General features: G+C 42.9%; 1 protein-coding gene across 1 annotated transcript in view; it reads right to left on the bottom strand.

The window, feature by feature from the left end:
- Positions 1 to 205: 205 nt before the first annotated feature.
- LOC146987898 (voltage-dependent L-type calcium channel subunit alpha-1D-like) overlaps positions 206 to 16,958 on the bottom strand; it is a 48,325-nt gene continuing 31,572 nt past the window's right edge. The window contains exons 4-9 of the mRNA XM_085777849.1: positions 15,695 to 15,834; positions 11,182 to 11,357; positions 10,529 to 10,681; positions 8,978 to 9,174; positions 1,726 to 1,909; positions 206 to 267 (exon numbers count right to left, since the gene is read on the bottom strand). Coding sequence (XP_085633975.1) covers positions 206 to 267; positions 1,726 to 1,909; positions 8,978 to 9,174; positions 10,529 to 10,681; positions 11,182 to 11,357; positions 15,695 to 15,834 — 912 coding nt within the window. The remainder of the gene's footprint in view (positions 268 to 1,725; positions 1,910 to 8,977; positions 9,175 to 10,528; positions 10,682 to 11,181; positions 11,358 to 15,694; positions 15,835 to 16,958) is intronic.

Here is a 16,958-nt window from a genome sequence, read left to right as displayed (position 1 = left end):
GTGCTGTTGGAGGTGACATAATAGCGAGCATAAGATTGCCGTCTTGAGAGTGCGATAATTGGCCGGCAAGGGGAGTTGCTGACACTTTATACATACAGAATAAAAAGATGGTTGGGAAACTGCATCCGTTGCTCGCGGTAAGAATGCTTGGTCCTACTCGAAGTGTCAGTATGGTTTGTTTTTCATGGGTTAAACTTCCGCGGAATTAGTTCTCTTTTGTTTGCTGCCGCAGCGTGACGGTTCCCACCAAGGGAACAGACATGGAGTCTGTAAATGACACACAGAACATTAAGAAGGCAGCGAGGATGAATGGAGACTCACATCTCGGAGATCCTCTGGGTCACACATATACAGACAGCACTGCAGTCTGCAACAAGGACAGCTGTTATATACATGAGGATGTTCAGGCCAACGTTTTTCTGCTGCTCAAGTAATAGAGCTTTTTTTTTCTACTTTGCTACAGAATGACATTCCACGGTAATCTCATATAATGTCCATCAGTGACATACTATCGATGGGTGGTCACAGTCTTGTGGCCATGATAAAAGAGACTCAATGTTCACTCATATACGGGGCTTATATTTTGGAAACACCTCTTAGAAGGCTGGACCGTCACGTCATTGCATGCCATATGTGGGCAAGTGTTATATTGTGCCCAAAAAAAGTGTTACAGACTACAACACAAACACCCTGTGCTAATACTGTATGATGTCATGTTTAACCTTTTAACTGTCATAATTACTGTTACATGGAACCTGAAACTATTACCTGCAAGTGTTAATCAGCATGCATTTAAACTACTACTTCCACTTCAGTCATCATTTTCCTACAATTCCCAAGAGTGCTTTTTTAAACCTCATGCATTGCATTGTGGTAAAAAAAGGGATGTTTCCCAACATTATTGGCTAAATTTTGTCCCTATTGCCAATAATCCCACTTGTCCTGAAGAGGTAGATTCATTACCTTTAATTGTCTGTGCAAGCTGTTGTTTAGACTGGCGGAGCAGAGACGAGCATCTGCACAGTGCACGGTATTTTCGCATTTCCCTCCTTAAACTCATCAAATACACAATTCCAACAACCTCCAAAACGCTCTGTGGACAAGTTGTGACCCTGCACATTCACCACGCAATGAGATAATAATGCAACGATTACAAGGTGGAGTTGTTATTCAATGCAAATGCGTCCTCTAATCTGCCCAATCTAAAAACAGCCTGCACCAATAATTAAAGGTAATGAACCTACCTCCTACTATAGGGAATTATGGCAGTAGTCAAAATTTGCCAAAATGTTGAACTATCCCTTTTAATCAGAACAATTTAAGATTTGAAAATGAATTTGCGTAATAATTTTACTCATTTAAAATAATTACGGGGCTAAAAGAGATAAGGCCAGTCATTAATGAAAAATTGAAATCTTCTGCATTTGTAATAATAACCCCTCTGCATCTGTGCTTCATCTAAAAAAATTCCAACTCAACATGATTGACCAGTTAACTGGGAGCAATAAGAAAAATAGAGCACATTACCCCCAAATAGAAACAGGAACTCAGGGAACAACATTGATTCTGTTTTAAAAAGCTGAAGATATTGAAAAACTTCTCACTCTCTTTCACTCTTAAACCCGTTGTTCTGATTAATACAAAACTAGGCCTAATCATACATAGTGAGATAACAACCCACCTCTGGGTGTGACATGAAAGGAGGGAGCGGGAGAAGATGCTTACGGTTGCGCTCTTGCTGTCCTCGTCGGCCTTCGACCACGTTGTCGGGGTCGATGTAAGCGCCTTCGCTGAGTATTCCGTCCAGGTAACCCTTCAGGTCCTCCTCCAGCTGCCCTGCTTCTACACGCAGCTTCTGGGTAGTCTCCGCGAGCTTTGGGCCTTTTCCTCTCACTCCTTGGAGAACTCTCTGAGGTCGCAGAGGCACAGGCACAGACGAAACACGCAAACACGTACTAGCACACAGGAGCGTGTAAATAATCCAAAAACACAATCAAGGAGCACCAATCACACTTCCACAATGCAAACGACAAAATGGTGAAAAACAAGTCCTTCACACCTGAAAACTGGATAATGATATCCCCTGTTCTATGTTCTGTTCTAGGGGGTTCTATTAATTTGCATACATCAATCAAAAGCCTGTGTGTTTTTTCTGAAACCTAGCTCACTGGAGGGAGATGTTATACCTTGGAAAGACAACCAGTGCTATATTTAGAGGCCAGACAGTACAGTATCGTATCCTTCGGGTGATCATCTATCATACACAAAAAGACTTACTTTAGGTGGACAGATGGTTTCAGAAGACATGCAACGTATGCATGGCATCAGTAATTCCTTACATAATATAAAACAACTAATGCAGAAACTGCAATATGTGAGCGTACCTAGTAGACATTATGTGACATATGAAGTTATGAACTCGAAAAATCACATAAAGGAAAAGTGCAGTGTGCGTGAACATGTGAAGAAGAACTGACTCAATAACAAAAACACCGGTGATTGGGAAAGCAGCCTGCAGATTAAGGGACCAGATTCTGGTCACAAGGCAGCCGTGACTAAACCCGGCCAGAATGTGCTGAGATGATGAATAGTGGTTACGACCGTTGTTTGGCAGCTTCTTGGTGGCGTGGATTAGATAGCGTACTGTTGAAGAAGTACCCCACAACACTCCCAATGGGGGGGCTGTCGCACAGTTAGACTGATGTATCAACATGTCAAGATCAGCTCGTGTGTGTGCGAGGATGCGCGCAGTGCTACATAGGAGCGCAGAGAGTGAATGGAGACGTTACGAGAAGGAAATATAGATGTAGGAAGATTACTCTACTCTCAGACGAAGTATTTGGACATGGCGCAATGGGCCGGGGATTCGCGGCTGGCGGCGGGGGGGAGGAGGAAAGGAAGACGCTCACATTGTGGCGAGTGCCGGGTGGAAAGCGAGGACGTGATTAGGTTTGTTTGACGACCCCGGCAAAGGTCCCGTGTTGGAGTATGGGTACGAGCGCAATGTCTATCTCACTAGTAGGTAGAGTCACTACTAGTATTGAAGACGCATCATCTGAGAATGATGTTGTGAAGGCTGTGACGGACATTGCATCTCATTTAATAGGGGTGGAACGAGTTCACCTAACCCACAGATCGTTCTGGTACTTTGGTTTCTCAAAAAACTACTTAGAAACGTGTTCAAGGCTCCAGACCGACCCTTAACGTCTGAAGCGTGTTAGCCCAGATGAATAAAGAGGTGGTATTGTAGACGACAAAAAAAGGACCTCGAGATCAGCCTATCCGAGCAGCACCATCAACTAGTCTGCAGAGGTTTGCAGTCTCTTATGAGATTGCGAGTATATTCTATCATAAACTGTATTGCACTAAGTACTATCTCTAATTAACACACATATTCTGCAATTCTGGATACATGAATCATGATAACACTTTCTAAGATATTCATGTGCTAGATCTATATTGTATCGAGTAGTGATCTAAAACCGTCATCGAAGTCTAGACCGTCGACTCATGCATGCAGACATAAATCTAAACACCGCTCAGCATACTCTCTAGTCAGCCTTGGCAAAAGTAATAATCTAAACCCTTTGAACACAGGCTTCTTGTCACGTCTACCTGAATCACTACCCTAAAATACTTACAGGGAAACTTCGGTTTTTTTTTTTTTTATTTAGTTTTTTTTTTTTTTTTTTTTTTTTTGTTTTTTTCAACACCCCTGGGCCCTATTAAATGACTACATGGATGTTTTGTGTTTCCTGATTAATTAGACGGGAGTGGGGATACAGGTGAGACGATATTGAGGTGCGCGTAGCCAGGGTATTGGGGGGGGGGGGGGGGGTGGGGGGGGGTGGGGGGGGGGTGGGGGGGGGGGGGGGGGGGGTGGGGTCTTTGGGCATAGGTGTGGTAGCGAGCCAGCGTCAGACATCGTCAGTATGCCCAAGAGGTGGTATTGGGCTCTGAACCGTGAGGTGTGGACAGATCTATGGGACGTCTTGATTGGTGCAGGAGATGGTACTTATGGGACAAACGTATGAGGTGCCTGTGATGAGGAGTATGGTGGTTCTATAGTTACCGTAATCATTTCGGCTTTAGATAGTATTTATAATCGAGCGGTGTAATCGACAGACATAGGGGACTAGAAAGTACAGACATGAAGTCCGGTATAGGTGTCTTGTGTAGCGCTCGTCTGTCCAAGGCTGGCAGCACCTTTTATGTGATCTGGATACCGGCGTTTGTATAGCAATTTTTCAGCGTACATGGCAATATAAGGCGCGATTCAGGACAGAGGATTTGACTGACTTTTTCTGGTTTTTCATACGGGACTAGTAGGGGGGTTCGGGGACGCTGGAATCTATGTGTGCTAGTAATTCGAGGCTGCTGACTGACTATGTCTATAGGTAATTTATGGGGTGGGGGAGACGACCGTGTAGGATGACAGTTGGATGCAGGGGAGTGTGTGATATAGCGTTTAGGGGTTTGTGGGGGTCGGGACTACTTGGGATGCGGTCTGCATTCACGACGTCTATTGTTGAAGTGACAGAAGAGTATCGTCCTAAGGAACATATCGGGAGCCCACGTATGGAGCTAACCTCTAGTGAATAACGAGCATTCTGAAGACATGTTGCAGATGCGAGGGTACACCCAGGTATAGCCCGTGCCGTAATAATGGATGTTGCCACCGTACAAATCCACATATGCGTATCGCTATTAAAATATCCAGATGCACGAGGCACCATATAACACAATCAGGCGAGGCCAAACACAGAATGGGTTGGGGGGGGTTGGTGTGGGGGGCGGAGGAGGGGTGGACTAGTAAGGGGAGAAACATTGGGGTGAAGGGGTAGGGGGGGAGATCCAGCTACAACGAGGTCGATTCAACGTAATTGATGTGTATGTGTGTATGGTTGGGGGTGGGGTAGATGTCTCTAAGCGGGAGTATATCTGTGGATGAAAACTGCCGCAAACCGAGCACACAGGGTGGTAAATGGCCCAGTGATTTTCGGTAGTGGCGAGATGCAGAGTGCTGTATGTGACGAGAGCTCGATATGCGGCTTTGGAGTAATACGATGGCGTAAAGGAGCACGTGAGCGCGGTCGGAACTCAGTGAAGATGGGGCGGTGTAGCGGTGCGAGGGGGGGCAGGGGGTCTTAACCCCCCGAGCTTTTTATCGGAAGATTTTCGTGCGAGCTGCATTGCAGAACGTGGGGGAGGATTGCGAGGCAATAGCAGCTCAGGTATGTCTAGGGTGTAAGACATTATGAGGGTGAGGTTATCAGCCCGAGGTGGTGCGGTATATGATTAGTAGGTGCTATTTGAGGTTCAGTGCTTTGGAGGGAATGAATGTGTTTGGTTATAGGGTTGTGGGGGTAGAGTTTGGGAAGAGAAAGAAGAATAGTAGAATCTCTTGTCGACGGAGTAAAGTAACTTCCATCACCGAGGGCAGACAGAATCTGCTCGGCGACAAAGTGCGTTGCGCGTTCGTGACTTTAACGGCACAAGATGCCTCGCGAGGAGTTTCTCAATAAAGTGTGCGTAAGTACTGATGTAAAAGGACTCTTCATAAGCCAGAATGGATCAGGTCACGGTACTTGAGAGGATTCTGCTGATAAGCGTGCTTCCGTAGTTCTCATTACTTACTGCGCGGTGGAGAGCTAATATGTTCGACATCGGTGCCGCATGATTTTGTATATGGGTTGAGTAGAAGTTACTACTCCTGTATTAATGTCTACTAATCTGGTAGGTAAGGGCGGGTGGATTTGAGTATGATTAAAATGTTAGCTCTACAGTGGCACTGAGCGGAATGCACTATTGGTACCAGAAATTCTGGCAATATCCTTCGGTATTGGTGGTGTAGATGTACCACATGAATCACAACAGTGGAGTATAAGAGGAACCGAGTCGATTCACTGAGACTTCGCGTGTACTCTAGGGATGGCGCGAGTGTGCCTGTCTGTAGGGCGAAAGAGAACTAGAGTTTGTTAAACACTGAGAAATATAGACTATAAGTAAGCGACACAGTTCACTACGTGCAGCTCGATATCAAGTCGACATCTCATGTACTCTCTATGAGACTTTAAGAGAGAGAGGGAACGACTGAGATCAAGACGTAGGTACTGTATCGTTCTTCAAGACAGCTGACTTTAATCTCTTGAATGAATGAAAACAGGGTGAGTCCTCTTGCGCGGTCAATAGAATTTTACGTGTGACCATGCGTAAGAGCGTTATCATAAAATGAAGTGTTTAGAAAACTTGCCGCCTAGTTTCCAAACGCACGTGTGTCCCTATTCATAGACGTGTCCAGTGTTGTAATCATACTAGGGTGCAAGGTAGCTCGGGGTTCACGCGGGGACATGACGTGAATTTCGAGCATTGGGCTGTAATTGAGTGCACTCGCTCGTCGTTTAGCGGTCATACAAAAGATGTGGGAGAAAACAATAATTGTGTCCAATGCAATCACAATGCTATAGAAGAAGGAAGATCACTTGCATACAGCTTCCGAGTGGAAGGCTTATCTCGACGTGTCTATATTAGTCGGGTAGTGTGGCTAGTAATAGATATGAGTTGAGCCTGCCTAGGAAAATGGGGGGGGGGGGGGGGGGGGTGTGTGGTGTGTGGTTGTTTCATATTATCCACAGGGTCGCCCTCTGGCTCGCTTGAGGTGTGTAGGAGCCAGGTGGGGTAGGGGAGATTGCAGAGTGGGTGGGGGGGGGGCGTCCGTAATAGGATACAAAGCATGTCAAGTAGTGCCTCGATGTCTTTGCCGGGATCGGCGTAACTCTCCGTACATATTCATATTTGCACACACATGGCTGTTCACACGTACGTAGCATTCACAATGATTCTACTACACACACCCTACAGTGTGCAATTGGCAATCGGGGTACCAGGAAGGTGACTCGAAAGGTAGGATGTGATTGGTCAGGGGAGGGGGAGCATGGATGTGAACCAAACGCAGAAAATCAGAGTGATGATTTTCTGAAACCTAAACCTTTGACAGACGTAAGTATCTCACGGTGGTGTTTTACCAGTTGAATCGGTCATAATATCTACCATCAGTTTACACCCTGCACCAGACGGTACTGGTCGGAGGATCTCAATTGAGTATTTCGCTGTTAAAGGGTTTCCCGCTAGTGATTATTCTACGACGATCATTACAACTAAGAGAGCACTGTGTATGTGAACGGTGTCAAGGACGTGGCGAAAGACGGCACTTGTGGCCTTACTTCTACTGAGCTGTGGTAAAAGCAAACTGACTTGGAAAAACAAGTATACATTAATTTACCCTATTTGAACTTAGCATAATTGCGTCTTACTTGTTTATGGCGCGATTCTCACAAAGATCTTTATAACTAACTACCCCCTCACCCCCATACATCCTTGTGATCCATGTCAAGGCGTCATAGCAATACCATCGCTATCGATCTCGGAAAAGATCCGGAACAATTATTCTAGTAGTTGCGAATCCTTACTGCTGAGCCTAACAACATGGTAGAAACAAGTTCTAACGACAACAGAACTGGGTGGAGGACTAACAGTACAAACCTGTGCAATGGTCGGCTTCCGGATGCGCTGAGCACTTCTAAAACTATGTTTTTGACAGACTAAATCATCAGATATGTTTGTCACTCTTCTGAAGAGTAATACTTATCAATCAACCAGCACATTTAGACGATCGAGAGCGAGAGCAGATATAAATAAGAGATGTTTCTGTGTGCATGTTTTTGTAATTAGTCATGGTTATCGTAGTTGTTAGCTTTGCTGCTGCTGACAGCTAACAGCAGCAGCAAACTAACATCAGGACATCAGCTGTCAAAACCCTCCCGTTGTCGGACACGACATGAAACTACTCCAGTTAACTCAATCATGTTGTAATTAGGATATCCGCTGGAAAACATATTTTTTTCATGGGCCGTTTATTATGGGATTATTATGGGAGTTATTGTTTGTTGACACTGCTAACGGCTAACAGCTAACGGTTAGCCCAGCTAATCTAAAATGTTTGTTCAACAATTCGTTTTATAGACTTCATAAACATCAGAGTAGTCGCAACGGTGATATAGTGACGTGAAAATGTGACATAAAGCTAAAACTTCGTCCGTATTGTTCTCATTAAAATTACGTGATGATTATGAATCAAGTCATCACAGCCAATGTCTATCAACCAGTCTATGCTATCAACAATACAGTAACGGTGGAATGGAGTGTCATGGCGACACCCAGCGTCATTCTCCGAAAAGTGGTGGATAGGCTGACGCTACTTCCTAAACACAGCACGCAGTAAGACACAGCAGCACACACTGCACACGTTGCCTCTTACCCACTGAGCACACCTAACACAAGGTTTAACACGAAAAAGGAGCCCAGTATGATCAGGCTAACGAAATATATCCAAGGTGTCTCCCATCCGATGGCGTCGTTGACCTACGGGAGCCAAAGGCAGCTGGTTTACAGGCAGAACACACACATCGGCAGTCAAAGAGGAGATGCTTACCCGCTCAACACACCCAAAACCAGGTTAAGAACGAAAAAGGAGCCGAAGATCACAAGACTGACAAAGTACACCCATGGAAGCTCAAAGCCCATAGCATCGTTCATCTGGAGGAACAAGCGTTGCCATGGAGGAGGGAGAAGGGAAAGAAAAGAGAAGAGAAAGAAAAGATCGAAATAAGCTGTTCAAGTTAGAAACTGTCAGACAAGAAAGATCAGAACAAGTAAAACAGTCGATTTATCACCAGAGGAGGAAGAAACAGAGATTTAGCAGGAACACTGAGGCGAGGACGGCATCGTGTTGTCCGACAGGTTGTTGGATGCATTCAATCATTTAGTCAATCAATCATATCAGAGTGATAAGAGTTGCCTGAGGAAATGATCAGCGGCTTCATCATCAGCCTGTCAGTCACATCACCGCCGTGCGTCTGATCCGAGCGGACGTCCAAGGCTGAGGGCGTGTGACAGTCACAGGTCGGGAGGAACTCACCCAGTACAGCACGTCCGTCCAGCCCTCCATAGTGATGCACTGAAACACGGTCAGCATGGCAAACAGGAAGTTGTCAAAGTTGGTGATGCCACCGTTGGGACCTTGCCAGCCTTCCCTGCACTCTGTGCCGTTGATGGGGCATTGGCGCCCGTGCCCTGAGATCGCACACGGAGCTGGTTCCTCCTCCGCTATCGCATCTGCACAACAGCATCAGCATCACGTCATCAGAATGTATTACAGTTTATATATGGCTGACATTTATTTACTTACTTTTTACATTCTGATTAAACTTCAAGTTTTCTTTTTCTCATGAATTAAAGGGGAACTATGCAAGCCCCCCACCATTCCATTCTCTCTGTTCCGTTATTATCTCATAGTGTGGTGAATGTGCAGGTCATAACTTGTCCACCAGAGCGTTTTGGAGTTGTTGGATTGTGTATTTGATGAGTTTGATGAGGGAAACCAAGAAATCCCATTAGCCTCTGTAGCGTAGCTCTGAGCAGCTCACGGCTCTGCTCTGCCGTTCTAAAAATAGCTTGCACCAACAATTAAAGGTAACAAACCTACTGCTATGACTATAGGGATTATGGCAATGGGCCAATTTGCCAAAATGTTCAACTATCCCTTTTAGGTTAAAAAAATCTTAATTAATTAACTCAACAGCTCAGACTCTTTCAAGCTTCGGAACCACAAAACTAAAATACAGTAAAACACACTGATGTATAAGTATCAATCTATTAATGTCAGACATTATATTAGTCACTTTTTCAGTGATATCATAAGTACAATTTCCTCACATTACTGCTGTACGTACACTAAGTAGTAAATCAAATTAAGGACTTTACCTTGTAATGGAGAATTTTAACATTGTCTTAGTTTTACAATTGTCTTAGTACTGACAATAACCTGGCTACACACACGCTGTGAAAAAACAAATGATGACACAAAAAAGTAAAGTCTGTTTTGTGACAAGCTATGTAAACTTTGCTGTTAGTAGAAAATGCTATCCTGTGCGAGAGTGTCCTTTTTTAATCATTGTGCTGAAACACTGAATACTCAAATAGACATTACTGAGTTAATTTTTTCTCCTATATGACACAAAATGATTTAAATACTGTGACGTCTGAGACTTTGTGTTTCAGTTTCTACAGAGTGTAATGCACAGACGCTGTTATGTCGAATTCTCTTGATGAATTGCCGAAAAAAATCCTTTGTACACCTGCTCAGCTGGGTGCACGTGTTGTCAGATTAAAAATTAGGCTTGTTTCACCTTTAGTATCACATTGAATCATTGCAAAGTGCTTTTTGCCTAAGCAGATTTACAACATGAACGCTTGTTACAATATTCCATAAGCACAATGAGCATTATAGTAAAGGATTGATTTAATTCCATGTGTAAATATCTTATATTCTTATATTTTACACTGCATCTTTTTTATTTTATTATTCCTAAAAGCAGGCACAATAACACATTTCATTTCATTGTGTACGTGACAAATAAATCTTATCTTACAGTATCTTATCTAAAAGAGACAATCAAGAGGGATGTACCTGAGCCAGGAATAAAGCAGGTTGCGTGCATTTTGCCAATGAAAAGCTCCAGGCCGATAATAGCATAGATGATGATGACAAACAGGACCAACAGGGCGATGTGAAGGAGAGGGACCATGGCTTTAATGATGGAGTTCAACACCACCTGTAAACCTATGCAAAGAAGAAAACAGAGATGTTACATGAACACTGGATGCCACTCTGTCTATTCCCACACTATTCAGCTGTTTCTGTTTCATACTGCTCAAATGGAGTTTCATCATTGTAAATACAAAACTTTATTACTGTATTCTGTGTGGTTTTCCTACTTTCGAACCACTTGATCCGTTTTATGAATCTTGACTGCTTCATCTATAAGTTTTGAAACCACTTTCGGTAAATACTTCAGTCCATCTCAACCCAGACTTAGATCAGAAATGTGTCACAAGTGTTTACTCTGAGCTTGTTTGTTTCTATTACACACAGAGCTCATGTCTCAAGGGCACTGATGTAAAAACTTGAGCAGATGAAAAACAGTCCTCAGGGATGATGCCGAGACCATCTGGACCCTACCCTCACCGAGAAGAGGGACCATTCTACAACAGAGTTGATGCATTGGGTTCTATTGGTTGCATGTGTGTCGGTGTGTGGAGCTCAGCAGCTCCCGTTCTTACTGGGTACTCCTGAGACCAGCCGCAGGGGTCGCAGCACACGGAAGGCTCGAAGGGCTTTAACATCAAATCCACCTGATTTACCCCCATGGCCATGCATCGCCGCCGGAGGGATTTCAACTCCCTCACCTTCTAACTTATCTTCTTTGGTCAAAAGCTCCAAGACAACACTGAAGAGTCTGTCAGAAAACAAAGAAGAAAGTCACTGTAGTGTTCTGTTCTCACAAGGAAAACATAAAGCAGGCCAGTGTTTACACATGAACTGAGCACACATTAGACATTTGATAGAATATTGATCACCTCCAGTTTCCAATTATGTCTTATATTAGACTTAGACAGACTTTGTTGTCATTCAGTATACAACAAGTGTGTGTTGCTCAAATGGAATTAAAAAATACATTTAATATAGTATTGAGCATAAATAAGTCAAAAATGGTACAAGTACATTAGTAAAAGTGACCTGAGGAGTAATAATAACAGTAGTGCATTGTAAGTTCATTATTTCATTATATGTGATATTGAAATGAACATCTTTGGGTTTTGGACTTGGCCTGGCTCAACCAGTCTCTTGCACTTCGTTTCATTTGTGCAAAGACACTGGCCACTCTCCACTGAGAAACATTTACCTCCTGGTAGGTGAATGCTCTGTTGAAATTCAAAACTATTGGATCTGCCTTTACCCAATCGCTTCAACGCGTCTAGAACACGATGAAGCTGCTGCACGCTGTAAACAGTGACCATCCCCCATCCTAATGAGCAGAGCAAAGTGAGTGTGTTACTGTAGATGTCTGTCGACAACAGAACCACAACAGAATGAATGGCTTCACAACTATCCATTCTCCACCACATTTACTATGTATGAACCAGTGGTGTAGTGGGTATACTGCCTTTAGGTGGGTACACTGTTCATACCTGTATCACATTGGCTAAAGTTAGACAGTTTTGTTGTAGGCAAGGTGAAACAACTTTATTTATATAGCACATTTCATACTAAGGGGCAACTCAATGTGCTTTACATAAAAACAAAACATTTAACAGAATTTTAATTGGAAAAGGAAAAAAAAACATTCAATTTAAAAAATAAATAAAATAAAACCCCAAATAGTAAAAATTGGAAACATTAAAGCAGAAGTAAGTGATATATTTGTGTTAATATAAGTCTTAAATAGTTATATCTTCCGACAGCAATCACTTACATAGAGTGTTTGGTCTGAAACACGGGTCTCTCAGTCCCTCTGCTCTGCTCTGAGCCGAAGAGAAAACATTTATCGTATCCTACAGTTTTTATCCAATGAGGAGAGAGAACGGCATGCAGGGCTGTGTGTGCAGCCAAGGAACGCCGTGAATGTGGCGACGTAGGGGCGAGGACTGTTATGGTGCATTCAAGGAAACTCGTATTTTTCCGACCGTGAAGTCGTACCAGTTCGATCTGGTACGAGTTCACCGGTCGGAAGTTACGAGTGGCCGTTATAGTGACTTTCACAGGTAAAACAGGTCGGAAAAACACGAGTGGGTTGCCTGGAACGCTACAAAGTCGTAAGTTGTGACTTGAAGCTGTAATTTACGATTTCAAAAGCCTGCCTGGAACGCAGCATTAGCGAAAACGACCGGACCACTTACTTCTGCTTTAAAAATACAATTAAAAGCAAAAAAAAAAAAGGATTTTATAACAGTAACATACAGTAAACACAAAAACATGCTCTCATAATAAAAATTAGACTACAATAGAGTATCACATAGACTACACCACTGGTATGAACTACAACTTCCAACTGAGCCTCAGCCACTCCCTCTGTTCTCTGATTGGCCGGTAGATTCTCTGCAGGAGAAACGCAGCGAAAGCGTTTCAATCCCAGGCGGAGCGCTGAAGGGAAATGAAAATTGTGGAAGTATGTAGGCGGGCGGAGCCAGATGTCATACTGGTCTAATAACTAATAGCCCTAAAAAAATCTTTCCTGGCTGAGTGCGTCTTTATTCTAGTGTTGATTTAATGTACTATTTAAACATGAAAGTGTTCAGTATGAAAGTCTCATTGGTTTTCTTTACAGCTACTGGCAAACAATACTGACACCCCCAGTATACAGTTGGATTAATAAGAGTGCAACACATATATCAAACAAAATGCAGCTTTTAATGTGAATAGACGGTACAAACGCATTTTCAGATTGACTGCCTTGTATTTTAGAAACCTTGAATACCACTATACAAAAGCCTCCCGATATACAGTAAATCCTGAGGCAAAGCTGAGAGTGCAGGCCAATATTGCAGCATTTCACCTCCTCTGGCTCAACGCCCAGTTTAAACATATAGGAGTAGTATGTTTGTATAGAGCAGATAAACACTCTCTCCCACTGCAGTCCTAAATTAAAATCAGCAGTGAGTGAATCTCTCACCATGACAGTGGACGCTTCGTTACAGTCAGTTAGACATTCCTCACCTAGCCTGGAGGGGGGAATCATCTCGACACATCACATCAAAGCTGTGGACTAAAAGCAGTGAATGAAGCTGCCAATAGGGGCTGGAAGGAGTTCTGAGGGCCTATAAGCACAGTCTGCTCAGACTTATGTTACAATGACTCACAGCTGGAAGATTGACCGCCTGCCACCGGGGTTTCATTACTCATCCAGTCGTGTTCAAGTGAAAACCCTTCACGTACCGACACCTCTTTGCTGAACGCACCTGAGGAGAGCCGCTTTCACAAAAGTGATACATCACCACTGAAGTCAGATTGTGTCTCTCTCTACTCACTATTTAAAAGACTTCTCAGATTTTTCCATGTTTTAGCCCCATTACTACAAATGTCTCTGTTTAGTGCTGAGTGAACACTGGGTTCATCTGCAAAAACACATGTATTACATATGACTCTGGCAGTACCAAAACCCAAACAATGAGCCACAAAGCACATGGACACACACAAGAAACACAATTACTGCCCTTAGGTGAATGATTATGACGGAGTATTAGGGCCACATTGAGGAAAACATTTTTTTTCACAGACTTTGAGAATAGTTTTACGAGAACAGAGTCATAATTTTACAAGAAAAACTCATAATTTTAGGAGAAAAAGTCATAATATTACGATACCCTTCCCTGGGAACAAGGTAGCAGACATTTTTCTTCTCAACCCTAGTACTACCAGTACCCCGAATCCTACATAGTGTGGATTTGGCACATCAGCACCACATTGTCATCAGTATCAGGACTGTGAAAAGAATATGCAAGAAAATGCATCTATTCCGCAGAAAGAACCAGGCGGACTCGGAGGAAGTCGCAGTTTTTTTCCTCATAATTCTATATTATTCCATTAATATTATGACTTTTTCTCCTAAAATTAAGATTTTTTTCTCCTAAAACTATGACAGAATTTTTCTTTTTCCTCGATGTGGCCCTAATATTCCATCGTAGAATAATATTACTTTCTCATAATTATTCATTTCCACTTCAAACTAACTTTTTTGCTGATAAATTCAATAACTTCTTCAATGTGACCTTAGTGAACACTTCCTCTTCATTGCAAAGGTAATGCAAATTATATTAATATTTAATACATCCATTTGGTTTTGACTTTTTTTGTCCATCAGGTATACAGTACCATTCAAGAGAAAAAGCTTTTATGTTATTTCCCTCCAAACCTTTTTCCTTGAATTTTAACATGTTTCTCTCAATGAAAACCAGTTACATTCAAACTCTTCATAAAACCTTTTTTCTTACTTCAATAAAGCCATAATCTGACCTGCTGTAATCTACAACAGACTGAACCTTGACCTTTCTGAAGCAGTTTCAGAGCCATATTTTGACATCAGTATTATCTTAGTGTGCCATTTGACTGATTTCTCAGCAGCGATCACTCTCCACAGCAGGAGCAGCCGTCTTAGGGTTTGACTGCACGGCAGATCAACCTTGCATGCCGCATGCAGACAGAGATCTGACCCAGCTACCCAGTGGACTGTGTGTATTAGAGGAGAGATAGAGACCGGAGAGAGAGAGAGAAGACAGAAGATAGAGGAGAGAAAAAAGGTGCGATGAGGATGAAGATAACAAGAGGAGAGTGCGCAGGAGATAGAAATGAGGACGGTGTGAGGTGGGGAAGTGTAAATCATGAAGTATGACCATTTGAGAGATCAAAATGGAAGGGGGGAAGGAATAACGATGGGAGGGAGTGTTGGAGAAGAGATGAAGTATGAAGAGATGGTGACTCACTCCAGTAGTGGTAAAGCTCTGATTTATTCTCTCTGTCTTTTCTGGGTCATATACTGTGGGTGTATGAGGGTCTCTATTAGCACTTGGCCACTTGGAGCAGAGGCTTAAGCAACTTTAACTGTGACACTTGACTGCCTTTCTCACAAACACTGTAAACTGCAACTGTCAAACTAAGATCAAAGTGCAAATTCAAAGACCACTGCTAAACCGACAAGACATCGTGACCTGGTCTGCAAACAGGCACATCCCATCTCGCAGGGCAGACTCTGGGCTTCCTTGCCATGAATGAGATGAAGCAGTGAGGCCGAGGACTTACCCTATGACGACGATGACGAAATCCAGCATGTTCCAACCATTCCTCACGTACGCGTTCTGGTGCATCACCAAACCATAAGCAATAATCTTCAGAAAGGTCTCGATAGTGAAAATGATGAGGAAGGCATACTCAACCGTTTCCTATAGACACACAAAAAGAGAACAGATAGTTAGTATGAAGGAACAAAATATGACTGATAATCATAAAAAATCATAGATGGCCAATGCAAACTTAAAGGTCCAATGTGTAAAACTCGGGGGGGAAACCATGACATCCAGCGTTCAGATTCTAGATTGCAGCGCAAAGTGACGGTGGCCTCCGAGGACAAAAAAACTTGTTTACCATGACTGGGAATATTCCAGGAGCATGGAGCGATGAGGTGAAGATCTAAAACCATTTTACAATATGTCTGCTGTTTCCTACACTCCTTTCCTTCCGCCTTCTTCTTTGTTGCTTTATTTATGAACACGAAACTCACAAAACGCACTCTTTGACTGGCTGGATTTTCCGTTCAGGCTGCCATACAAACATGGTGGCGCAAGATGGCGACACTCTAAAATAGAGATATATAAAAGAAGAATTATAAGGCTACGAAAATCAAATATATTTTATTTTATCGCAATTATACACTTATACAAACATATTCATGGGTAGTATATTCAGATTTTGCCAATAAACGTTGACAATTATTACACACTGGACCTAGTTGCAGCTAGTCTGCAGTGATGATGAATCTGACCAAGAAAGAGACAGAAATTCAGAATTCTGAAGAAACACCAACGACACTGGAAATAAATCTCTCGAGCCATAGTGACAAACATAGTGCATATCCTCATTAAAGGGATAGTTCAACATTTTGGTGAATTGGCCCATTGCCATAATCCCTATTCTTTTAGGAGTAGGTTTGTTACCTTTAATTGTCAGTACAAGCTATTTTTAGAACGGCCGAGTGCAGCCACAAGCTGCTCAGAGCTACGCTGTGGAGGGATTTCTTGGTTTCCCTCATCAAACTCATCAAATATACAATCCAACAACTCCAAAACGCTCTGGTGGACAAGTTGTGACCTGCACATTCACCACGCTATGAGATAATAATGAAACATTATGAGACAGAGTTGTTTTCGTGGTAATTACAGAGACTGCTTGCTAAAAAACTGCCCCTGACGGCAACGCGCATCAGGGGTTTTGCATGAATTTACCTTGAAAACAACAGTAGGTGCGTTTCCATCAGCTGTTTAGATGCGCATCGAGATGTATCGCATCG

Source organism: Trachurus japonicus, chromosome 5 (genome assembly GCF_045865225.1).
Source record: "Trachurus japonicus isolate A0001 chromosome 5, Traja_1.0".
NCBI lineage: Eukaryota > Metazoa > Chordata > Actinopteri > Carangiformes > Carangidae > Trachurus > Trachurus japonicus.
The sequence above is the reverse complement of the archived record's forward strand: the minus strand, read 5'-3'. Positions and strand labels throughout refer to the sequence as shown.